General features: G+C 49.4%; 1 protein-coding gene and 1 long non-coding RNA gene across 3 annotated transcripts in view; both read right to left on the reverse strand.

The window, feature by feature from the left end:
* sh3pxd2b (SH3 and PX domains 2B) overlaps positions 1-26,586 on the reverse strand; it is an 85,788-nt gene that overhangs the window by 41,383 nt on the left and 17,819 nt on the right. For both annotated transcript variants that reach the window (XM_072445687.1, XM_072445686.1), the window contains exons 3-4: positions 19,398-19,473; positions 9,227-9,303 (exon numbers count right to left, since the gene is read on the reverse strand). In XM_072445687.1, coding sequence (XP_072301788.1) covers positions 9,227-9,303; positions 19,398-19,473 — 153 coding nt within the window. The remainder of the gene's footprint in view (positions 1-9,226; positions 9,304-19,397; positions 19,474-26,586) is intronic.
* On the reverse strand, positions 25,199-25,673 carry LOC140360267 (uncharacterized). The gene is made up of 2 exons (XR_011926904.1): positions 25,580-25,673; positions 25,199-25,304 (listed from the first exon to the last, which is right to left on the reverse strand). It is a non-coding gene; the product is annotated as an uncharacterized lncRNA (long non-coding RNA).

Here is a 26,586-nt window from a genome sequence, read left to right on the forward strand (position 1 = left end):
CTGCACAACCTGCACTGCACGTCTGGGCGGATGAAAGGGCTATTTTTATATTCACGCACAATGTTTAGTTTCACTTTTTTTCTCGAGTTCATTTTGTGGTACAGAAGGTGTGAACATGTGTTTTCAGCACATTTTCAACATGAACATGAACCAATTGAAGTTACCAGTGTTTCATTTGTTACAGTGTGTTGTAGTTTTGACCATGGTCATGGTTTTGATGGGAAACAAATAACAGATTTGTAATGAATGACGACTACAATAATCATAAATACAAATTAAATAAAAATGAATGATAATATTGAACGAGAGGACAAAATCCAAGATCCGGATCAAACCGATTCATGATTTTAATATATTTATGCAAAATTACACCTAAAACTAGAAAAATACACTTGTTTTAGGTTAAGAAATAACTGAAATAAGTTTAATTATCAATGAATTTTACTTTTAGAAAATAATGAGCTTAATCATTTTTCTTATTCAGCATTTATTTAGTGGAAATGTCTTAACTCTAGACAAAGAAATATGATTTGTTGTTTTAAGTGAATAAGTTATGAAATTTGCAGTGTTTGGTTGACTAAATATGTTATAAATGTCACATTTCATTGATTAAAACTAGATTGAAATTCAAAGGGAACATGATATTCCTAAGCCTTTTGGTTAATTGCAAACTGCTATATTCATTTTTGATTTAGTACTGTGGGCAGGGATAGGGGATGAGTGAAAACAGAACTACTATGAGCACAGAGTAAGCGAATAGTGAGCGAAACCACTCTGTAAAATAAACATCTTGAACAGAACATTCCACAAACGCATTTCATTCATAACACACTTAACATTTTACACATCTCAACGCGCTACAGAGAAGTAAAAACATTAAAACGCTTAATAACCTGATGGTGATTACGGTTTATTTCCATTTATTTCGGTTATTTTTTTATTTGAGAAAGAAAAATATGTGAGAGTGACTTTATTTTGTTGAATTTATGTTCAGAGAGTCAAACAAGTGTGTCATTTTATTGTATAATTTATGCATGAACTTGGACTGGAATGAGTGTCCCTAGTGTGATGTCACTTCCTGTCATTTTCTACTGATTTTTCAACATTTCCTCCACAAATCCACAGATTTTTCAACATTTCCTCCACAAATACCTCCTCGATCGGTATAAAACTATAATTTATATGTACAACAGGTATAAATACACCAAATAAAGTCAACTTTTGCAAATCATACGCACTTTAAACATGATAAAAGACATGGACAGCACATACTTTGCGTTTAGCGTAAGTAAAACCAGTACTACGAGTAAGCACACGGTCAGCTCCAACCAGTCAAAACATCTGCAGATCACAGCTCTCTGGGGGAAAGCGAATGCCGTTAAAAAAACTTTAAGACGAAACTTGTAAAAAACCTGAAGAAAAACACGGCGTGGACAGAAGGAGTGCTGAGTAGAGCCGAGTCAGCGCCTGCTACACGCTAAACACGCACGCTAGACACGCACGCTAAACACGCACGCTAGACACGCACGCTAGACACGCACGCAAAACACGCGCGCTAGACACGCGCGCTAGACACGCGCGCTAAACACGCGCGCTAAACACGCGCGGTAGACACGCACGCTAGACACGCACGCTAGACACGCGCGCTAAACACGCACGCTAGACACGCACGCTAGACACGCGCGCTAAACACGCGCGCTAAACACGCGCGCTAGACACAGCGCTAGACACGCACGCAAAACACGCACGCTAGACACGCACGCTAGACACGCACGCTAGACACGCGCGCTAGACACGCACGCAAAACACGCACGCTAGACACGCACGCTAGACACGCACGCTAAACACGCACGCTAAACACACACGCTAAACACGCTAGACACGCACGCTTGACACGCACGCTAGACACGCACGCTAGACACGCACGCTAGACACGCACGCTAGACACGCACGCTAAACACGCACGCTAGACACGCACGCTAGACACGCACGCTAAACACGCACGCTAGACACGCAGGCTAAACACGCACGCTAAACACACACGCTAAACACGCTAGACACGCACGTTAGACACGCACGCTAGACACGCACGCTAAACACGCACGCTAAATACGCACGCTAAACACGCACGGTAAACACGCACCCTAAACACGCACGCTAGACAAGCACGCTGAACACGCACGCTAGACACGCACGCTAGACACGCACGCTATACACGCACGCTAGACACGCAAAACACGCACGCTAGACACGCACGCTAGACACGCACGCTAAACACGCACGCTAAGCACGCTAAACACGCGCGCTAGACACGCGCGCTAGACACGCGCCTAGACACGCGCGCTAGACACGCGCGCTAGACACGCGCGCAAAACACGCACGCTAGACACGCGCGCTAGACACGACACGCACGCTAGACACGCACGCTAGACACGCACGCTAAACACACACGCTAAACACGCTAGACACGCACGCTAGACACGCACGCTTGACACGCACGCTAGACACGCACGCTAAACACGCACGCTAAACACGCACGCTAAACACGCACGCTAAACACGCACGCTAGACACGCACGCTGAACACGCACGCTAGACACGCACGCTAGACACGCACGCTAGACACGCACGCTAAACAAGCACGCTAAACACGCACGCTAGACACGCACGCTAGACACGCACGCTAAGCACGCACGCTAGACACGCACGCTAGACACGCACGCTAAACACGCACGCTAGACACGCACGCTAGACACGCACGCTAGACACGCACGCTAAACACGCACGCTAGACACGCACGCTAGACACGCACGCTAAACACGCACGCTAGACACGCACGCTAGACACGCACGCTAAACACGCACGCTAGACACGCACGCTAAACACGCACGCTAAACACACACGCTAAACAGGCTAGACACGCACGTTAGACACGCACGCTCGACACGCACGCTAGACACGCACGCTAAACACGCACGCTAAATACGCACGCTAAACATGCACGCTAAACACGCACGCTAAACACGCACGCTAGACACGCACGCTGAACACGCACGCTAGACACGCACGCTAGATATGCACGCTATACACGCACGCTAGACACGCACGCTAGACACGCAAAACACGCACGCTAGACACGCACGCTAGACACGCACGCTAAACACGCACGCTAAGCACGCTAAACACGCACGCTAGACACGCACGCTAGACACGCACGCTAGACACGCACGCTAGACACGCACGCTAAACACGCACGCTAAACACGCACGCTAGACACGCACGCTAGACACGCACGCTAAACACGCACGCTAGACACGCACGCTAGACACGCACGCTAGACACGCACGCTAAACACGCACGCTAGACACGCACGCTAGACACGCACGCTAAACACGCACGCTAGACACGCACGCTAGACACGCACGCTAAACACGCACGCTAGACACGCACGCTAAACACGCACGCTAAACACACACGCTAAACAGGCTAGACACGCACGTTAGACACGCACGCTCGACACGCACGCTAGACACGCACGCTAAACACGCACGCTAAATACGCACGCTAAACACGCACGCTAAACACGCACGCTAAACACGCACGCTAGACACGCACGCTGAACACGCACGCTAGACACGCACGCTAGATATGCACGCTATACACGCACGCTAGACACGCACGCTAGACACGCAAAACACGCACGCTAGACACGCACGCTAGACACGCACGCTAAACACGCACGCTAAGCACGCTAAACACGCACGCTAGACACGCACGCTAGACACGCACGCTAGACACGCACGCTAAACACGCACGCTAAACACGCACGCTAGACACGCACGCTAGACACGCACGCTAGACACGCACGCTAGACACGCACGCAAAACACGCACGCTAGACACGCACGCTGGACACGCACGCTGGACACGCACGCTGGACACGCACGCTAGACACGCACGCTAGACACGCACGCTAGACACGCACGCTAAACACGCACGCTAAACACGCACGCTAAACACGCACGCTAAACACGCACGCTAGACACGCACGCTAAACACGCACGCTAGACACGCACGCTAGACACGCACGCTAGACACGCACGCTAGACACGCACGCTAAACACGCACGCTAGACACGCACGCTGAACACGCACGCTAGACACGCACGCTAGACACGCACGCTAAACACGCACGCTAGACACGCACGCTAGACACGCACGCTAAACACGCACGCTAGACACGCACGCTAGACACGCACGCTAAACACGCACGCTAAGCACGATAAACACGCACGCTAGACACGCACGCTAGACACGCACGCTAAACACGCACTCTAAACACGCACGATAAACACGCACGCTAGACACGCACGCTAAACACGCACGCTAAACACGCACGCTAGACACGCACGCTAGACACGCACGCTGGACACGCAGGCTGGACACGCACGCTGGACACGCACGCTAAACATGCACGCTAAGCACGCTAAACACGCGCGCTAGACACGCGCGCTAGACACGCGCCTAGACACGCGCGCTAGACACGCGCGCTAGACACGCGCGCAAAACACGCACGCTAGACACGCGCGCTAGACACGACACGCACGCTAGACACGCACGCTAGACACGCACGCTAAACACACACGCTAAACACGCTAGACACGCACGCTAGACACGCACGCTAGACACGCACGCTAAACACGCACGCTAAACACGCACGCTAAACACGCACGCTAAACACGCACGCTAGACACGCACGCTGAACACGCACGCTAGACACGCACGCTAGACACGCACGCTAGACACGCACGCTAAACAAGCACGCTAAACACGCACGCTAGACACGCACGCTAGACACGCACGCTAAGCACGCACGCTAGACACGCACGCTAGACACGCACGCTAAACACGCACGCTAGACACGCACGCTAGACACGCACGCTAGACACGCACGCTAAACACGCACGCTAGACACGCACGCTAGACACGCACGCTAAACACGCACGCTAGACACGCACGCTAGACACGCACGCTAAACACGCACGCTAGACACGCACGCTAAACACGCACGCTAAACACACACGCTAAACAGGCTAGACACGCACGTTAGACACGCACGCTCGACACGCACGCTAGACACGCACGCTAAACACGCACGCTAAATACGCACGCTAAACACGCACGCTAAACACGCACGCTAAACACGCACGCTAGACACGCACGCTGAACACGCACGCTAGACACGCACGCTAGATATGCACGCTATACACGCACGCTAGACACGCACGCTAGACACGCAAAACACGCACGCTAGACACGCACGCTAGACACGCACGCTAAACACGCACGCTAAGCACGCTAAACACGCACGCTAGACACGCACGCTAGACACGCACGCTAGACACGCACGCTAGACACGCACGCTAAACACGCACGCTAAACACGCACGCTAGACACGCACGCTAGACACGCACGCTAAACACGCACGCTAGACACGCACGCTAGACACGCACGCTAGACAGGCACGCTAAACACGCACGCTAGACACGCACGCTAGACACGCACGCTAAAGACACACGCTAGACACGCACGCTAGACACGCACGCTAAACACGCACGCTAGACACGCACGCTAAACACGCACGCTAAACACACACGCTAAACAGGCTAGACACGCACGTTAGACACGCACGCTCGACACGCACGCTAGACACGCAAGCTAAACACGCACGCTAAATACGCACGCTAAACACGCACGCTAAACACGCACGCTAGACACGCACGCTAGACACGCACGCTGGACACGCAGGCTGGACACGCACGCTGGACACGCACGCTAAACATGCACGCTAAGCACGCTAAACACGCGCGCTAGACACGCGCGCTAGACACGCGCCTAGACACGCGCGCTAGACACGCGCGCTATACACGCGCGCAAAACACGCACGCTAGACACGCGCGCTAGACACGACACGCACGCTAGACACGCACGCTAGACACGCACGCTAAACACACACGCTAAACACGCTAGACACGCACGCTAGACACGCACGCTTGACACGCACGCTAGACACGCACGCTAAACACGCACGCTAAACACGCACGCTAAACACGCACGCTAAACACGCACGCTAAACACGCACGCTGAACACGCACGCTGAACACGCACGCTAGACACGCACGCTAGACACGCACGCTAGACACGCACGCTAAACAAGCACGCTAAACACGCACGCTAGACACGCACGCTAGACACGCACGCTAAGCACGCACGCTAGACACGCACGCTAGACACGCACGCTAAACACGCACGCTAGACACGCACGCTAGACACGCACGCTAGACACGCACGCTAAACACGCACGCTAGACGCACGCTAAACACGCACGCTAGACACGCACGCTAGACACGCACGCTAAACACGCACGCTAGACACGCACGCTAAACACGCACGCTAAACACACACGCTAAACAGGCTAGACACGCACGTTAGACACGCACGCTCGACACGCACGCTAGACACGCACGCTAAACACGCACGCTAAATACGCACGCTAAACACGCACGCTAAACACGCACGCTAAACACGCACGCTAGACACGCACGCTGAACACGCACGCTAGACACGCACGCTAGATATGCACGCTATACACGCACGCTAGACACGCACGCTAGACACGCAAAACACGCACGCTAGACACGCACGCTAGACACGCACGCTAAACACGCACGCTAAGCACGCTAAACACGCACGCTAGACACGCACGCTAGACACGCACGCTAGACACGCACGCTAGACACGCACGCTAAACACGCACGCTAAACACGCACGCTAGACACGCACGCTAGACACGCACGCTAGACACGCACGCTAGACACGCACGCAAAACACGCACGCTAGACACGCACGCTGGACACGCACGCTGGACACGCACGCTGGACACGCACGCTAGACACGCACGCTAGACACGCACGCTAGACACGCACGCTAAACACGCACGCTAAACACGCACGCTAAACACGCACGCTAAACACGCACGCTAGACACGCACGCTAAACACGCACGCTAGACACGCACGCTAGACACGCACGCTAGACACGCACGCTAGACACGCACGCTAAACACGCACGCTAGACACGCACGCTGAACACGCACGCTAGACACGCACGCTAGACACGCACGCTAAACACGCACGCTAGACACGCACGCTAGACACGCACGCTAAACACGCACGCTAGACACGCACGCTAGACACGCACGCTAAACACGCACGCTAAGCACGATAAACACGCACGCTAGACACGCACGCTAGACACGCACGCTAAACACGCACTCTAAACACGCACGATAAGCACGCTAGACACGCACGCTAAACACGCACGCTAAACACGCACGCTAGACACGCACGCTAGACACGCACGCTGGACACGCACGCTGGACACGCACGCTGGACACGCACGCTGGACACGCACGCTGGACACGCACGCTAGACACGCACGCTAGACACGCACGCTAAACACGCACCCTAGACACGCACGCTAAACACGCACGCTAAACACGCACGCTAGACACGCACGCTAGACACGCACGCTAAACACGCACGCTAGACACGCACGCTAGACACGCACGCTAGACACGCACGCTAAACACATAGGCTAGACACGCACGCTAAACACGCACGCTAGACACGCACGCTAGACACGCACGCTAAACACGCACGCTAAACACGCACGCTAGACACGCACGCTAAACACGCACGCTAAACACGCACGCTAAACACGCACGCTAAACACGCACGCTAAACACGCACGCTAGACACGCACGCTAAACACGCACGCTAGACACGCACGCTAAACACGCACGCTAAACACGCACGGTAAACACACACGCTAAACACGCACGCTAGACACGCACGCTAGACACGCACGCTAAACACGCACGCTAGACACGCACGCTAGACACGCACGCTAAACACGCACGGTAAACACGCACGCTAGACACGCACGCTAGACACGCACGCTAGACACGCACGCTAAACACGCACGCTAGACACGCACGCTAGACACGCACGCTAAACACGCACGCTAAGCACGATAAACACGCACGCTAGACACGCACGCTAGACACGCACGCTAAACACGCACTCTAAACACGCACGATAAACACGCACGCTAGACACGCACGCTAAACACGCACGCTAAACACGCACGCTAGACACGCACGCTGGACACGCACGCTGGACACGCACGCTGGACACGCACGCTGGACACGCACGCTGGACACGCACGCTGGACACGCACGCTAGACACGCACGCTAGACACGCACGCTAAACACGCACCCTAGACACGCACGCTAAACACGCACGCTAAACACGCACGCTAGACACGCACGCTAGACACGCACGCTAAACACGCACGCTAGACACGCACGCTAGACACGCACGCTAGACACGCACGCTAAACACATACGCTAGACACGCACGCTAAACACGCACGCTAGACACGCACGCTAGACACGCACGCTAAACACGCACGCTAAACACGCACGCTAGACACGCACGCTAAACACGCACGCTAAACACGCACGCTAAACACGCACGCTAAACACGCACGCTAAACACGCACGCTAAACACGCACGCTAGACACGCACGCTAAACACGCACGCTAAACACGCACGCTAGACACGCACGCTAGACACGCACGCTAAACACGCACGCTAAACACGCACGGTAAACACACACGCTAAACACGCACGCTAAACACGCCCCTGAACCGCTGCATCCCGCCCACATTTTCACTCAAAATCAAAGTACATTTTTTGGCTTCTCTGCTAAAACTATTGCCCTCGATTCCACTGCATTTATCAAAGTCCTTTCCGTCTTCGTGCGCTGTTCATTTGAGTCGATTAAAATCATCCTTGACAGACAGTTTAATTACAGAAGTATTGATAGAGAGCAGAGTTTAATTAGTATTTGCAGCCAATTAAACGACTTGCCACATAAACACTGGATCACGGCTGTGCGCAGTTGGTTAAAAAAAAAAACTATATTTAATGGGATTTTTTTTTTTTGTAGACAGGCACGTCAAAAGTCAGTGCTAAAAGGTCCTTTTCCAGACACTGTGGGCGGCGCAGACGTCTTTTATCTGGAGGTCCGCTCGGTGCCACAAAGTGCTTTTGAAGCAGTAAAGCCTGAGAAGCGCAGTACTTGTACTTGTACTTGTACTTACCCTGCAGTACTCGTTGATGGGTCTGAGCCGCTTCATGGCCACGTCCCTGATGTGACTTCTTCTGAACAGGATTTTACCTGGAAACGAGAAAACGTTTGAGTGACATGTGTCTGGGGGCGTCAAAAAGAAAGTAGTCAGGCTCCAAAACTAAACTATGCCGACATTTTGGTTCAGGACAACTAGTTTATCTGGTTAATGTTTACATTTGTCTAGAGCTCATCCTAGTTTAGTCCCAGATAAGATCTGGTTTAGACCTTTTGTTTTAGTCCTAGTTTAGTCTCCTGGTTAAGTCCTGGTTTAGTCCTCCTGGTTTAGTCCTGGTTTAGTCTCCTGGTTAAGTCCTGGTTTAGTCCTCCTGGTTTAGTCTCCTGGTTATGTCCTGGTTTAGTCTCCTGGTTTAGTCTCCTGGTTAAGTCCTGGTTTAGTCTCCTGGTTTAGTCCTGGTTTAGTCTCCTGGTTTAGTCCTCCTGGTTAAGTCCTGGTTTAGTCCTCCTGGTTTAGTCCTCCTGGTTTAGTCCTGGTTTAGTCTCCTGGTTTAGTCTCCTGGTTAAGTCCTGGTTTAGTCTCCTGGTTTAGTCCTGGTTTAGTCTCCTGGTTTAGTCCTCCTGGTTAAGTCCTGGTTTAGTCCTCCTGGTTTAGTCCTCCTGGTTTAGTCCTGGTTTAGTCTCCTGGTTTAGTCTCCTGGTTAAGTCCTGGTTTAGTCCTCCTGGTTTAGTCCTCCTGGTTTAGTCTCCTGGTTAAGTCCTGGTTTAGTCTCCTGGTTTAGTCTCCTGGTTTAGTCCTCCTGGTTAAGTCCTTGTTTAGTCTCCTGGTTTAGTCCTCCTGGTTAAGTCCTGGTTTAGTCTCCTGGTTAAGTCCTGGTTTAGTCTCCTGGTTTAGTCCTGGTTTAGTCTCCTGGTTTAGTCCTCCTGGTTAAGTCCTGGTTTAGTCCTCCTGGTTTAGTCCTCCTGGTTTAGTCCTGGTTTAGTCTCCTGGTTTAGTCTCCTGGTTAAGTCCTGGTTTAGTCCTCCTGGTTTAGTCTCCTGGTTAAGTCCTGGTTTAGTCCTCCTGGTTAAGTCCTGGTTTAGTCTCCTGGTTGAGTCCTGGTTTAGTCTCCTTGTTTAGTCCTCCTGGTTAAGTCCTGGTTTAGTCCTCCTGGTTTAGTCCTCCTGGTTTAGTCCTCCTGGTTTAGTCCTGGTTTAGTCTCCTGGTTTAGTCTCCTGGTTTAGTCTCCTGGTTAAGTCCTGGTTTAGTCCTCCTGGTTTAGTCTCCTGGTTAAGTCCTGTTTTAGACTCCTGGTTTAGTCCTGGTTTAGTCTCCTGGTTTAGTCTCCTGGTTTAGTCTCCTGGTTTAGTCCTCCTGGTTAAGTCCTGGTTTAGTCCTCCTGGTTTAGTCTCCTGGTTAAGTCCTGGTTTAGTCCTCCTGGTTAAGTCCTGGTTTAGTCTTCCTGGTTTAGTCCTGGTTTAGTCTCCTGGTTTAGTCTCCTGGTTTAGTCTCCTGGTTTAGTCCTGGTTTAGTCTCCTGGTTTAGTCTCCTGGTTTAGTCCTGGTTTAGTCCTGGTTTAGTCTCCTGGTTTAGTCTCCTGGTTTAGTCCTGGTTTAGTCTCCTGGTTTAGTCCTGGTTTAGTCTCCTGGTTTAGTCCTGGTTTAGTCCTGGTTTAGTCCTGGTTTAGTCCTGGTTTAGTCTCCTGGTTTAGTCTCCTGGTTTAGTCCTGGTTTAGTCTCCTGGTTTAGTCTCCTGGTTTAGTCCTGGTTTAGTCTCCTGGTTTAGTCTCCTGGTTTAGTCCTGGTTTAGTCCTGGTTTAGTCTCCTGGTTTAGTCTCCTGGTTTAGCCCACGTGGTTTAGTCCTCCTGGTTTAGTCTCCTGGTTAAGTCCTGGTTTAGTCCTCCTGGTTAAGTCCTGGTTTAGTCTCCTGGTTAAGTCCTGGTTTAGTCTCCTGGTTTAGTCCTCCTGGTTTAGTCCTCCTGGTTTAGTCCTCCTGGTTTAGTCCTGGTTTAGTCTCCTGGTTAAGTCCTGGTTTAGTCCTCCTGGTTTAGTCCTGGTTTAGTCCTCCTGGTTTAGTCTCCTGGTTAAGTCCTGATTTAGACTCCTGGTTTAGTCCTGGTTTAGTCTCCTGGTTTAGTCTCCTGGTTTAGTCTCCTGGTTTAGTCTCCTGGTTTAGTCCTCCTGGTTGAGTCCTGGTTTAGTCCTCCTGGTTTAGTCTCCTGGTTTAGTCCTGGTTTAGTCTCCTGGTTAAGTCCTGGTTTAGTCCTCCTGGTTAAGTCCTGGTTTAGTCCTGGTTAAGTCATGGTTTAGTCCTCCTGGTTTAGTCCTCCTGGTTTAGTCCTCCTGGTTTAGTCCTCCTGGTTTAGTCCTGGTTTAGTCTCCTGGTTAAGTCCTGGTTTAGTCCTCCTGGTTTAGTCCTGGTTTAGTCCTCCTGGTTTAGTCTCCTGGTTAAGTCCTGATTTAGACTCCTGGTTTAGTCCTGGTTTAGTCTCCTGGTTTAGTCTCCTGGTTTAGTCTCCTGGTTTAGTCTCCTGGTTTAGTCCTCCTGGTTGAGTCCTGGTTTAGTCCTCCTGGTTTAGTCTCCTGGTTTAGTCCTGGTTTAGTCCTCCTGGTTAAGTCCTGGTTTAGTCCTCCTGGTTTAGTCTCCTGGTTTAGTCCTGGTTTAGTCCTCCTGGTTTAGTCTCCTGGTTAAGTCCTGGTTTAGTCTCCTGGTTTAGTCTCCTGGTTTAGTCTCCTGGTTTAGTCTCCTGGTTTAGTCCTGGTTTAGTCTCCTGGTTTAGTCTCCTGGTTAAGTCCTGGTTTAGTCCTCCTGGTTAAGTCCTGGTTTAGTCCTCCTGGTTTAGTCTCCTGGTTTAGTCCTGGTTTAGTCCTCCTGGTTTAGTCTCCTGGTTAAGTCCTGGTTTAGTCTCCTGGTTTAGTCTCCTGGTTTAGTCTCCTGGTTTAGTCTCCTGGTTTAGTCCTGGTTTAGTCTCCTGGTTTAGTCTCCTGGTTTAGTCCTGGTTTAGTCCTGGTTTAGTCCTGGTTTAGTCTCCTGGTTTAGTCTCCTGGTTTAGTCCTGGTTTAGTCCTGGTTTAGTCCTGGTTTAGTCTCCTGGTTTAGTCCTGGTTTAGTCTCCTGGTTTAGTCTCCTGGTTTAGTCCTGGTTTAGTCCTGGTTTAGTCCTGGTTTAGTCCTGGTTTAGTCCTGGTTTAGTCTCCTGGTTTAGTCTCCTGGTTTAGTCCTGGTTTAGTCTCCTGGTTTAGTCTCCTGGTTTAGTCCTGGTTTAGTCTCCTGGTTTAGTCTCCTGGTTTAGTCCTGGTTTAGTCCTGGTTTAGTCTCCTGGTTAAGTCCTGGTTTAGTCCTCCTGGTTTAGTCCTGGTTTAGTCCTGGTTTAGTCTCCTGGTTTAGTCTCCTGGTTTAGTCTCCTGGTTTAGTCCTGGTTTAGTCCTGGTTTAGTCTCCTGGTTTAGTCTCCTGGTTTAGCCCACGTGGTTTAGTCCTCCTGGTTTAGTCCTGGTTTAGTCCTGGTTTAGTCTCGTAGTAGATTGTAGGACTGGAGTGACTTTATAACATTAGACAAATGGAAAAAGTAACATTTTGACTTCAAATGTCTCAAATGCAGTTCAGATAAATATATTTAAATCATTTCACTTCCTGTTTGTCACTGATGACATCACACAAGGACATTACCCAGTCTAATGACCTAAACTAATGTCAAATTATTATTATTTTTTGACAAATAAAAATACACCAGAGTGACTTTATTTTGTTGCATTGATGTTCAGAGCGTAAAAAAGTTGTTTATTTGTGTAATTTATGCATAAACTTTGACTCCCGATTTTGCAATGTTTTCATCACAAACGGAAACTCATGGAAAAGAGAACATTTCAACTTCATTTGGAAAAGGACTGATTTGATCGACTCCGGACTCGTTGGGACTGTTTTTATGCAGTTTAATGGTCATTTTGTTTGTTTTGGTGTTTTATTTTGAAAAACAGCGAGGTGAGACGAAGTGGGGAGGTGTATTGGGACACGCAGGCGGAGACGAGGTGGGACTATTGTGAGTTTGACTTTGTTTAGTCTGAAAAAGCATCTCAGGTCGATGCAGATCCCACAAGTCGTAGCCTGTCGAGATTAAGATGATTAAGATGATTAAGATGATTAAGATGATTAAGTTAACTGAACTTTTACAGCCAAAACATGTGGGTCACAAAAAAGAAATGATGCATAAATCCAGTGGCTCAGTGGTTAGAAAAGATGGCAGGTTCCCGTACACTTTCTGTGTAGCGCTCTTTAAAGGGCCAATGACAGGGTTTTATTATTTGGTGTATTTATTCCTGTTGTACATACATATTATACTTATACACCAACTGAGTAGGTATTTGTGGAGAAAATGTTGAAAAATCGGTAGGAATTAACAGGAAGTGACATCACAAAAGCGACACCTGTTCCAGTCAAACTTTTTTTTGACTCTCTGAACATCAATTCCACGAAATAAAGTCACTTTCCTATATTTTTAATCATCAAGTAAAAGAATGGTGACATGATGAGTTTTTGCTCAGTGTTTGCTGGATAATTTCCTAGTGTGATGTCATCAATTACAAACGTACAAAAGCAAAATTATAAACCAAAACAATGTGTTATTCTGGGATTCATTTTTTTTAGCAAATTTCAAACTATACCGTATTTTCCAGACTATAAGTCGCACCAGCCAAAAAATGCATAATAGAGAAGAAAAAAACGTATATAAGTCGCACTGGAGAATGAAATGTGGTTGCAAGTGTGAAAATAACAAATAATATCACATATAAGTCTCTCCGGAGTATAAGTATATAAGTCGCACCCCGGCCAAAACTATGAAAAAAGGTGCAGCTTATAGTCCGGAAAATACAGTATTTATCTTGACTGCGCTTTAGTTCAATGAGTCGTCCGACCTGGCAATAATTTGACCCTAACCCACTTTTTACAAACCTTCCTCTACTATTCTACAGCTCATTGCTACACTCGGTGCTGGTCGTCATGGCGAGTGTCCCTGGCGCCGGCGTCACACTAATAGATGCAGATTGAAAGTACCGCGTGGCTCTCAGAACATTTCTCTGCAGAGGAGCAGCTCGGTTCTACGTGAGGCCCAAGCTTAAGCAGCGGATTAACTCCACGAGGAACGAGGGAGGACGAGGGAGGAACGAGGGAGGGACGAGGGAGGGACGAGGGAGGGACGAGGGAGGAACGAGGGAGGGACGAGGGAGGAACGAGGGAGGGACGAGGGAGGAACGAGGGAGGAACGAGGGAGGAACGAGGGAGGATCGAGGGAGGGACGAGGGAGGGACGAGGGAGGGACGAGGGAGGAACGAGGAAGGAACAAGGGAGGACGAGGGAGGAACGAGGGAGGGACGAGGGAGGGACGAGGGAGGAACGAGGGAGGGACGAGGGAGGAACGAGGGAGGAACGAGGGAGGAACGAGGGAGGATCGAGGGAGGGACGAGGGAGGGACGAGGGAGGGACGAGGGAGGAACGAGGAAGGAACAAGGGAGGACGAGGGAGGGACAAGGGAGGACGAGGGAGAATGAGGGAGAATGAGGGAGGACGAGGGAGAATGAGGGAGGAACGAGGGAGGACGAGGGAGGACGAGGGAGAGCAAGGGAGGAACGAGGGAGGACGAGGGAGAATGAGGGAGGAACGAGGGAGGACGAGGAAGGACGAGGGAGAGCAAGGGAGGACGAGGGAGAATGAGGGAAGAACGAGGGAGAGCGAGGGAGACGTCTCCTCTTTCCAAAAGTGGTGCTTTTTCTGTGCCAAAAGTACACAACGTTTGGACCCGCGTCAAAAGTTAAAGGCAAGTCAAAGTCATCTCCTCCTTCCTGTTCCCTCCTCTCCTCCCTCTGCTCTTTTCCTCTCCTCTCATCTATCATTTTCTCCTCCCTTTCTCCACTTTTCTTTTCTCACTCTCACTCCTCCTTTCTTCTCCGCCCTCTCTTCCACCCTTCTCACGTCTCTTCTTCCTGTTTTCTTCACTTCCCCCTCTCTCCTTTTCCTCCTCTCTCTCTCCTTTCTCTGTATCCTCTCCCTTCTCCTCCCTCTTCTCCATCCCCTCTCCTCCTCCTCCCTCTCTCCTCTTTGAGGCGGCACTAGCTCATCCAGTGAACTGAAGGTCGACGGTTCAAATCCCACACCAGACAAAAAATCATAATGATAATAAAGTATTTGTTTGAGCGGTCGGATCCAGTGCTTTCCTCCTTCTTCCTTGTCCTTCTCTCCTTCTCCCTCTTGTCTAATATCCTCCCTCTCTCCTCCTTTCTTCCCGCTCCCTCTCTCCTTCTCCTCCCTCTTCCTCGTTCACTCCTCGTCTCTCTTACAACCCTTCTACGACTTCTCTCACTGTGTATTTCATTTATTTGTAAAGGGCAACACATATTAATGAACATTTTGCATGTAAATATGTAAGATTATATTCTCCTCCCTCTTTTCACTTCTTGCCTCTCTTCAAATATCCTCCCTCTCACAGCTCTCCTCCTTCTCCTCTCTCTCTTCCTCCTTACTCACTCTCCTCTCCTCGTCAACACTCAAACAAAAAGCCTTTTTGAATGTTTTCCAAAAGTCCCGGAGGGTCCTTGCACAAGCTCTGATTAAACACTGGACAGTCTGTGTGAGAAGGGCGTGTGAGGGGAGATAAGGGCGTGTGAGGGGGAGATAAGGGCGTGTGAGGGGAGAGAAGGGCGTGTGAGGGGGAGATAAGGGCGTGTGAGGGGAGAGAAGGGCGTGTGAGGGGGAGATAAGGGCGTGTGAGGGGAGAGAAGGGCGTGTGAGGGGGAGAGAAGGGCGTGTGAGGGGAGAGAAGGGCGTGTGAGGGGGAGATAAGGGCGTGTGAGGGGAGAGAAGGGCGTGTGAGGGGGAGAGAAGGGCGTGTGAGGGGAGAGAAGGGCGTGTGAGGGGAGAGAAGGGCGTGTGAGGGGGAGATAAGGGCGTGTGAGGGGGAGATAAGGGCGTGTGAGGGGAGAGAAGGGCGTGTGAGGGGGAGAGAAGGGCGTGTGAGGGGAGATAAGGGCGTGTGAGGGGAGATAAGGGCGTGTGAGGGGAGAGAAGGGCGTGTGAGGGGAGAGAAGGGCGTGTGAGGGGTGAGGGGGAGAGAAGGGCGTGTGAGGGGTGAGGGGGAGAGAAGGGCGTGTGAGGGGAGATAAGGGCGTGTGAGGGGGAGAGAAGGGCATGTGAGGGGGAGATAAGGGCGTGTGAGGGGGAGAGAAGGGCGTGTGAGGGGAGAGAAGGGCGTGTGAGGGGAGAGAAGGGCGTGTGAGGGGAGAGAAGGGCGTGTGAGGGGTGAGGGGGAGAGAAGGGCGTGTGAGGGGAGATAAGGGCGTGTGAGGGGAAGAGAAGGGCGTGTGAGGGGAAGAGAAGGGCGTGTGAGGGGAGAGAAGGGCGTGTGAGGGGAGAGAAGGGCGTGTGAGGGGAGAGAAGGGCGTGTGAGGGGTGAGGGGGAGAGAAGGGCGTGTGAGGGGTGAGGGGGAGAGAAGGGCGTGTGAGGGGAGATAAGGGCGTGTGAGGGGAGAGAAGGGCATGTGAGGGGGAGATAAGGGCGTGTGAGGGGGAGAGAAGGGCGTGTGAGGGGGAGAGAAGGGCGTGTGAGGGGAGAGAAGGGCGTGTGAGGGGGAGAGAAGGGCGTGTGAGGGGAGAGAAGGGCGTGTGAGGGGGGGAGAAGGGCGTGTGAGGGGAGAGAAGGGCGTGTGAGGGGAGAGAAGGGCGTGTGAGGGGTGAGGGGGAGAGAAGGGCGTGTGAGGGGAGATAAGGGCGTGTGAGGGGAAGAGAAGGGCGTGTGAGGGGAGAGAAGGGCGTGTGAGGGGGAGAGAAGGGCGTGTGAGGGGAGAGAAGGGCGTGTGAGGGGAGAGAAGGGCGTGTGAGGGGGAGATAAGGGCGTGTGAGGGGGAGATAAGGGCGTGTGAGGGGAGAGAAGGGCGTGTGAGGGGGAGAGAAGGGCGTGTGAGGGGAGATAAGGGCGTGTGAGGGGAGATAAGGGCGTGTGAGGGGAGAGAAGGGCGTGTGAGGGGTGAGGGGGAGAGAAGGGCGTGTGAGGGGTGAGGGGGAGAGAAGGGCGTGTGAGGGGAGATAAGGGCGTGTGAGGGGAGAGAAGGGCGTGTGAGGGGAGAGAAGGGCGTGTGAGGGGAGAGAAGGGCGTGTGAGGGGTGAGGGGGAGAGAAGGGCGTGTGAGGGGAGATAAGGGCGTGTGAGGGGAAGAGAAGGGCGTGTGAGGGGAAGAGAAGGGCGTGTGAGGGGAGAGAAGGGCGTGTGAGGGGAGAGAAGGGCGTGTGAGGGGAGAGAAGGGCGTGTGAGGGGTGAGGGGGAGAGAAGGGCGTGTGAGGGGTGAGGGGGAGAGAAGGGCGTGTGAGGGGAGATAAGGGCGTGTGAGGGGGAGAGAAGGGCATGTGAGGGGGAGATAAGGGCGTGTGAGGGGGAGAGAAGGGCGTGTGAGGGGGAGAGAAGGGCGTGTGAGGGGAGAGAAGGGCGTGTGAGGGGGAGAGAAGGGCGTGTGAGGGGAGAGAAGGGCGTGTGAGGGGAGAGAAGGGCGTGTGAGGGGTGAGGGGGAGAGAAGGGCGTGTGAGGGGAGATAAGGGCGTGTGAGGGGAAGAGAAGGGCGTGTGAGGGGAGAGAAGGGCGTGTGAGGGGAGAGAAGGGCGTGTGAGGGGAGAGAAGGGCGTGTGAGGGGGAGATAAGGCCGTGTGAGGGGAGAGAAGGGCGTGTGAGGGGGAGAGAAGGGCGTGTGAGGGAGAGAAGGGCGTGTGAGGACTTGGACATATGCGATATGGGCGTGGCCACAGCACACACGTCCGATGTTGCTTACAGGGGTCTGATGTTGCTCAAAGGGGTCTGATGTCGCTCACAGGGGTCCGATGTCGCTCACAGGGGTCCGATGTTGCTCACAGGGGTCCGATGTTGCTCACAGGGGTCCGATGTTGCTCACAGGGGTCTGATGTTGCTCACAGGGGTCTGATGTTGCTCACAGGAGTCCGATGTTGCTCACAGGGGTCTGATGTTGCTCACAGGGGTCTAATGTCGCTCACAGGGGTCTAATGTCGCTCACAGGGGTCTGATGTCGCTCACAGGGGTCTGATGTTGCTCACAGGGGTTTGACGTCGCTCACAGGGGTCTGATGTTGCTCACAGGGGTCTGATGTTGCTCACAGGGGTCCGATGTTGCTCACAGGGGTCCGATGTTGCTCACAGGGGTCTAATGTCGCTCACAGGGGTCTGACGTCGCTCACAGGGGTCTAATGTCGCTCACAGGGGTCTGATGTCGCTCACAGGGGTCTGATGTTGCTCACAGGGGTTTGGCGTCGCTCACAGGGGTCTGATGTTGCTCACAGGGGTCTGATGTTGCTCACAGGGGTCCGATGTTGCTCACAGGGGTCCGATGTTGCTCACAGGGGTCTGATGTTGCTCACAGGGGTCTGATGTTGCTCACAGGGGTCTGATGTTGCTCACAGGGCTCTGATGTTGCTCACAGGGGTCTAATGTCGCTCACAGGGGTCTAATGTCGCTCACAGGGGTCTGATGTCGCTCACAGGGGTCTGATGTTGCTCACAGGGGTCTGATGTTGCTCACAGGGCTCTGATGTTGCTCACAGGGGTCTAATGTCGCTCACAGGGGTCTAATGTCGCTCACAGGGGTCTGATGTCGCTCACAGGGGTCTGATGTTGCTCACAGGGGTTTGACGTCGCTCACAGGGGTCTGATGTTGCTCACAGGGGTCTGATGTTGCTCACAGGGGTTTGACGTCGCTCACAGGGGTCTGATGTTGCTCACAGGGGTCTGATGTTGCTCACAGGGGTCTGATGTTGCTCACAGGGGTCTGATGTTGCTCACAGGGGTCTGATGTAGCTCACAGGGGTCTGATGTTGCTCACAGGGGTCCGAGCGGCCGCTCAGGGAGTTTGTGTGTTCGCTCAGACACATGAACATTTAGAGGGAACATTGGTAATAAGACACTTGTGGTCACATGATCAGACAAGAAACACGCTGATGCCACAAAACTGCAGGAGTCCAAACAGTGTGAGGCCTTGAATATACCAGAGGAAGTGAAATACACCACTTCCTCTCCTCTTTTTTTACCCTCTCCCTCCCCCTACCTCTCTCTCTCCCTCCAAATATAAAAGTAGATATTTTAATCTCCGATCGCATGAAATCGAAGACTCATTTCAAGGTTAGAGAACTTTAACATTTATGGAAAGGAGCTTAGTTTCCTTTTACCTGGCAGAAAAGGAATAATTCTCCTCTTTGGGTCTTTCTGTCCTCCTTCCACAGGGAATTTATCCAGCAACTCCATCTGCAACAGCGCAAACACACAAACGTTCATTTAGAAATATACAGACAGTCCCTGAACACACGGCTGCGTAACAGGACGACTGGGAGAGGAAGAGGGTTTGTTTTTATTTTTTCTCTCTTTCTCCAGGAGTAAAAAGTCCAGAGGGTCGTGATGAGGAGCGCTCCAGAGCAGATGTTTTTTCCCCCTACGCTTCAAATACTTTTGTGCTTTACTGCACTTTACTGCAGTGAGCGTGTGTATGACAGAGTGGAACATTCCCCTCGCCAGGATCGTCACCACGACTCTCACGACTCTGAACGCTGAAGGCCCAGATCTGCAGACGTGCCATAAAATGTGTGGTGTGACTTACCTTACATACTTCAAACACACACATACATGCACACACACACACACACACACACACATACATGCACACTTATATATACACACACACGCATACATGCACACACACATACACACACACATACACACACATACACACACACACACACAAAAACACATACAAAAACACAACTATTCTGGCATTTTTCAGAAGTATTATAACAGCTTCAGGCTCACTGCATATTTCGTCTGACTTTAATTGGTGTTTAAAGCGCCCCCTACAGGTCGGACGACTCATTGAACTAAAATGCAGTTAAGGCTGCCCCAAATAAATTGTCTGTTTGCTGTAACCTGACCTAAGATTTTTCAAGTGGGTCGGTCAGTAGGTAAATTCTTATTTTTTTTACTTTGAAGGCAAAAAAAGATCCAAATTTTGCCATTTTTTGACTCTGAGGAGTCAGGCTTCAACAGTCTAGGGGTCAGGCTTCAACAGTCTAGGGGTCAGGCTACAACAGTCTAGGGGTCAGGCTTCAACAGTCTAGGGGTCAGGCTTCAACAGTCTAGGGGTCAGGCTACAACAGTCTAGGGGTCAGGCTTCAACAGTCTAGGGGTCAGGCTTCAACAGTCCAGGGGTCAGGCTACAACAGTCTAGGGGTCAGGCTTCAACAGTCCAGGGGTCAGGCTTCAACAGTCCAGGGGTCAGGCTTCAACAGTCCAGTGGTCAGGCTTCAACAGTCCAGGGGTCAGGCTTCAACAGTCCAGGGGTCAGGCTTCAACAGTCTAGGGGTCAGGCTACAACAGTCTAGGGGTCAGGCTTCAACAGTCCAGGGGTCAGGCTTCAACAGTCCAGGGGTCAGGCTTCAACAGTCCAGTGGTCAGGCTTCAACAGTCCAGGGGTCAGGCTTCAACAGTCCAGGGGTCAGGCTTCAACAGTCTAGGGGTCAGGCTACAACAGTCTAGGGGTCAGGCTTCAACAGTCTAGGGGTCAGGCTTCAACAGTCTAGGGGTCAGGCTACAACAGTCTAGGGGTCAGGCTTCAACAGTCCAGGGGTCAGGCTACAACAGTCTAGGGGTCAGGCTTCAACAGTCCAGGGGTCAGGCTACAACAGTCTAGGGGTCAGGCTTCAACAGTCCAGGGGTCAGGCTTCAACAGTCCAGGGGTCAGGCTTCAACAGTCCAGTGGTCAGGCTTCAACAGTCCAGGGGTCAGGCTTCAACAGTCCAGGGGTCAGGCTTCAACAGTCCAGGGGTCAGGCTTCAACAGTCAATGACGGAGAGCGTCTCGATCAACCCGGTCGGGAGACTAAATCTCATGATTTTAAGATATTTCGATCGACCTTTTGTACGCCGTTATCCTTTATTTTGGTAGCAAAGGCGAGCGGGGGAACATGCGGAGGACACGGGCGCCGCCATGTTTGTTGTGATGACGCTGCTGGGCATGTTTATGTCCCAGAATGCAATGCACAAGTCAAATTGAAAAGAAGCCACACCATGACGCAGGACGATATGAGCGGTGGCCAGACCAGTGGCGCTGACAGAGAGGAATGAGCATGTAAAAGACAATCATGGTTCCCTCCTGCATGATCTGTGCCGAACAGACGCATATGTGTTGCACAATGCGATATTTGTCCCTTGAGTTGAAAGATAGATTTACCAGCGCTATACAATTATTCTACACTGCGCTTTAGGAAAGAACAGTCGGTGAGTCTGCGAAATATTTGAAGAATAAAAGGATTTGGTGTTTTTTTTATCAAAATGCAGATTTTCTTTTTTTTCAGTCGGTTAGTTTTATACCGGGTCGGTCGGGTTACGGCAAACAGACCTATTATTTTACTCAGCCTAAGATGAATATATTTTGAATTTTGCTAAAAAAATATATATAAAAATGTTATCACAGAAAAGCTAATTTTGCAGGTTTATAAGTTCACTTCCTGTTTGTAATTGATGACATCACAGTAGGAGATTACCCAGCAAACACTGGGCAAAAATTCATCTAATAACACAATTTTATAATATGAGAGCGACTTTATTTTGTTTGTCTAATGTTTAGAGAGTCAAAAAAGTGTGTTTCTTTGTGTAAATTCTGCATAAACTCCGACTGGAATGAGTGTCCCTGGTGTGATGTCACTTCCTGTCATTTTCTACAGATTTTTCAACGTTTTCTCCACAGATACCAGCTTGATTGATATAAAACTATTATCTATTTGTACAACAGGTATAAATACACCAAATAAAATCTAAATGATAAAATTGTAAAAACTTGTCATAGGCACTTTAGACAGTAAACAATGTCACACTTGTTTACTGCGCCTGTTCTGAATAACAATAATATTTTTTTCAGTCCAGAGTAGGGAGGTTACAATTATTCGGTTAAGCGATAATTGTGGTCACAATATGATCATAAGGACTAAAATAAGTATAATCGTGACCATTTTAGAAGCAAAATGAAGTATTTTCTGTTCAATATGTCGCCTAAAAATAGACCAAACGTAAGTCACTTTTTTAACCTGGCTGTTTTTGTCACATTTAACTTTATTTTGACGTTTTAGAATGTGAAATTCCATAAAGTCGATCACAAACTTAAGGAATAGTCACATGTTAGAATGAAAGAATGAAAGAAAAGTAAATATTTCACTGCTCGGTCACAGTCTCAATAAACGTTAAAAGATCACAGAATAATCGTAACACTAAAATCGTGATATCGTGACGTCCCTAGTCCTCCTGAGGTCAATAAATACTCCATTCTAAGCTGTTTTCATTCACACATTGACCAAATATTGACCAATAGACCACAGCGGGGGATTCGAACGTGCAGAAACTTAAAGGAAAGGCCTGGGCCTTTTTTGTGTTTAATTGTGTAGGAATCTGTCCTGATGTTCTGCTTTCTGTTATCACACGACACAGACACCGCGGCACGTGAAGGGCAGCGTAAACTCGTCTGGGAAAACACGCCACAATTAGGATTATCAATGCAACCATTCAAAACGCAGAGCTGGAATCACAAAAATGCAGAGCCGAGGACACTTTACTAATGTTCAACTACGTTTGGTCATGACAAACCTGCAGAGTCATCACATTCCTGGGCGGTGCCACTGTGTTTACCGTCTGGTTTTTCTGCAAAATGAGATTCAAGAAGAAATGACTCCTTCACCACCGTAACCTTTTATTTGCTTATTCTTCTGCGCGGCCGCAACAAGGAATCAAAAATAATCGTGTCTAGTCGACTGTTAAAACTTGTCACGTCATTGAATCGAAATGTCACAAAAACATTCAATAATCATCAATAATACACTTTTTCCCTAAATATGCTGTACTCAGAAGCTTTCCGTCACCATATTTCAGCCTTTGTTTGGTTAAGAATGTATTTTAAAACTCAGCGTGCAATAGAAATGACCAGTCGACTTCTAAATAACTGTGGTCTTTTTTTAATCAGGGAAGGATTAAAAAAAGACCAAAAGACCATTCTTCTTCTTTTGTGTAGGTCAGTGTTTTATGCGTAACGCCGTTATAAATAAGCAGATAAACTAAACGTAACATATTCAGGGCTGTCGGCCTGTAATCGGTTAGTCGATTAATCGGTTAACGGTGATTTAGTCGGCTGATATTGAAGACAACAGCAGAAAGGAGAAGGTATTGTCTTAAGGGAGAGAATCATACGTTTAATCTTCCTTTTTTAGTCATAAATACACAGATTCTGAGTATTTTTCTGTATACTGTATTTTCCAGACTATAAGTCGCACTGGACTATAAGTCGCACCAGCCAAAAAATGCATAATAGAGAAGAAAAAAACATATATAAGTTGCACTGGAGTATGAAATGCAGTTGCAAGTGTGAAAATAACAAATAATATAACATATAAGTAGCTCCGGAGTATAAGTACAAGCATATAAGTATAAATATAAGTATAAATTGCACGCCGGCCAAAACTATGAAAAAAGGTGCGACTTATAGTCCGGAAACTACGGTAAATAGATCACAGAGAAGTGTTTTAGTCGACTAATTGATCGTCTGAGCGTGTCTTTAGCTCGTCTTAAGTCGAGCGCAGGCGTCATATTCCAATTACCGTGTATCAGAGAGTAAACGCTGCTGTGGAGACTAAACAGTTCCTGTAACTGTTCCCGTGTGTAAACGCTGCTGTGGAGACTAAACAGTTCCTGTAACTGTTCCCGTGTGTAAATGCTGCTGTGGAGACTAAACAGTTCCTGTAACTGTTCCCGTGTGTAAACGCTGCTGTGGAGACTAAACAGTTCCTGTAACTGTTCCCGTGTGTAAACGCCCAGTCCCCAGCGCACTCTGTAATCAGATCCACGCCCCATAAAGAAAAGAAACTTCATCTGGACAAAGTGAAGCCTCTTCCACGGCACGAACGAGATGGAATATTCATCAAACAGCTTCGCTTCACGCCGGGCGACTTTACGAAACGGACGAAGAAGAGTCGAGACTTTCTGGAACGTTCTGATAAAGGAACGTAGGATATTTGATCAGGTGTTTGTCTTTGTGTCCGGCACGTTGATAATAAATGTATCAGTTTATTTCTCTTTGGTTTTCCAGAGAGACTTATATGTGATATTATTTGTTATTTTCACACTGGCAACCACAAGAGGGCGCTTTAGGCTCTAAGCGACGCAGAAGAAGAATCTGCACTTCCTCTTCCTCTGGAGTTTGTGGAGTTGTTTAGAAGTGACACAGAGGAAGAAGAATTCAATGGATTTAGTGATTTAGTGATAAATTTCCCCCAAAAATGCGACTTATATATGTTTTTTTCTTGTCTATTATACATTTTTGGGCTGATGAGACTTGTACTCCGATGCGACTTATAGTCCAGAGAATACGGTAATTGAAATAGTATCGCTCCTGTTTGTGCCTCAGTCCATAAAGTGTTCAGGTTGTGTCCTTTTAAGTGCACGTTATAAAATAACATGACCTCCATTTCCTTTTATGACAAACCTGTTAAATAAAGTGAATGTCAGTATTGAGAACACGTTATTTTAATCCGGGCGTTTCTCAGTGAGTCGGGCGCTCGCACAGTCGTTGGTCTGGAGTGTATCCGCGGCGACCACATTTTCACTCCTGAACAGGCTCGGCCCAGTGTGAAAAGAACAAAGCGGCTTCAGTGCGAGTCGACTCTTCACTGGGCGAAGTCTGAGGCCCGACGCCCAACACAGGGCCACTTGTTGTCATGGCGCTCTCTTGCTCTCTTTCTCTCTCTCACATATTTTAAAGACGTACAACTACAGTAGGCGGCGGTAATGTAACACTTTATGGATACCAACTGCCATAAAACACCAAAGAAGAAGAAGAAAAGGAAGAAGAGGAAGCTTTCTCTCTCTCTTTCTCTCTTTCTCGCTCTCACATACTTTGAAGACGTACAACTCCCTCTCTTTCTCTCTCGCCTTTAAAAAAAACTGTATGGCGTAAAACAAATACTTTGAAGACGTACAACTACAGTAGGTGGCGGTAATGTAACACTTTATGGATACCAACCGCCATAAAACACCAAAGAAGAAGAACTGCAAGATTTCTCTTTCTTTCTCTCTCTACTTATTTTATGTTTTTTTTTTTTTTTTACGGTACATGGTAAAACAAATACTTTTAAAGACGTGCAACTACAGTAGGAGGCGGTAATGTAACACTTTATGGATACCAACTGCCATAAAACACCAAAGAAGAAGAAGAAAAGGAAGAAGAGCAAGCTTTCTCTCTCTTTTTCTCTCTCACATACTTTGAAGACGTACAACTCTTTCTCTCTCGCCTTTTAAAAAAAAAACTGTATGGCGTAAAACACATACTTTGAAGACGTACAACTACAGTAGGTGGCGGTAATGTAACACTTTATGGATACCAACCGCCATGAAACACCAAAGAAGAAGAAGAAGAAGAGCAAGCTTTTTTCTCTTTCTCTCTCTTTCTCTCTCTCACATACTTTGAAGACGTACAACTACAGTAGATGGCGGTAAATGCACCTCTTCAGTTTGCTGCCAACAGTCATTATAAGTAACAGAAGAAGAAGATGAAGTATAATGTAATTCCTGTTTTTGTCCCATTTTTTAACCCAAAAGACGTTCCACATCGGCAAAAACCTCCAGCTAAAGTCGTCCTGGCCGAACTCGAGCTCCTGGTTCAACCCAGCGGCACTGAAGGACGGGTACACGATACACGATTACAATAATATCACCATTTTGCGATACACGAGATATATCACATTTTTAACGAATCCAACACATTTTAAGAACATTTTTGGTCAAAATCTAAAGGAAATACGCCAGTTTTAATCGTCAAAACAGTCAAAATGTCAAATGTTTTGCGTAAAAACAAGTCTCCTTTCTTTAAACAAGCGACAAAATTGCAGCGCGGCCACAAAACGATTCAGGATTATGCTGAGAAATGACTCAGCAGCCCACGATATGAACTGTAGGAACTGTAGCACCACATGTTGGCACAGCCCTTGGTCAAATGCAGAGGACAATCGACTACAACCGCCCGAGACATTAGCACAGCTCTTCATATCATACATGCAACATTTTGTCATCTTCACGGTAAACTTCACAAACATAAACGCTTTCCAACAAAACCTTGCAGAACCTTAAAGAAATACGCCTGATTTTATGAGTAACGGCTGTGTTTTGTCACTCTTGGCCACGGCACAAACAGTAAGAAACAATCTCTTGGCAATAATAAAAGGGAACAGTATTTTGGCCCTGTGTAGAAGAGCAAATGTATTTCTCATATGTCTTATTTTTATACATAAAAATGTATTAACCGGCAAAACGGCTTAGATACCGTCCATTGTAA

Source organism: Eucyclogobius newberryi, unplaced genomic scaffold (assembly GCF_026437365.1).
Source record: "Eucyclogobius newberryi isolate DKJ021-1_F unplaced genomic scaffold, fEucNew1.0.hap1 SCAF_15, whole genome shotgun sequence".
NCBI lineage: Eukaryota > Metazoa > Chordata > Actinopteri > Gobiiformes > Gobiidae > Eucyclogobius > Eucyclogobius newberryi.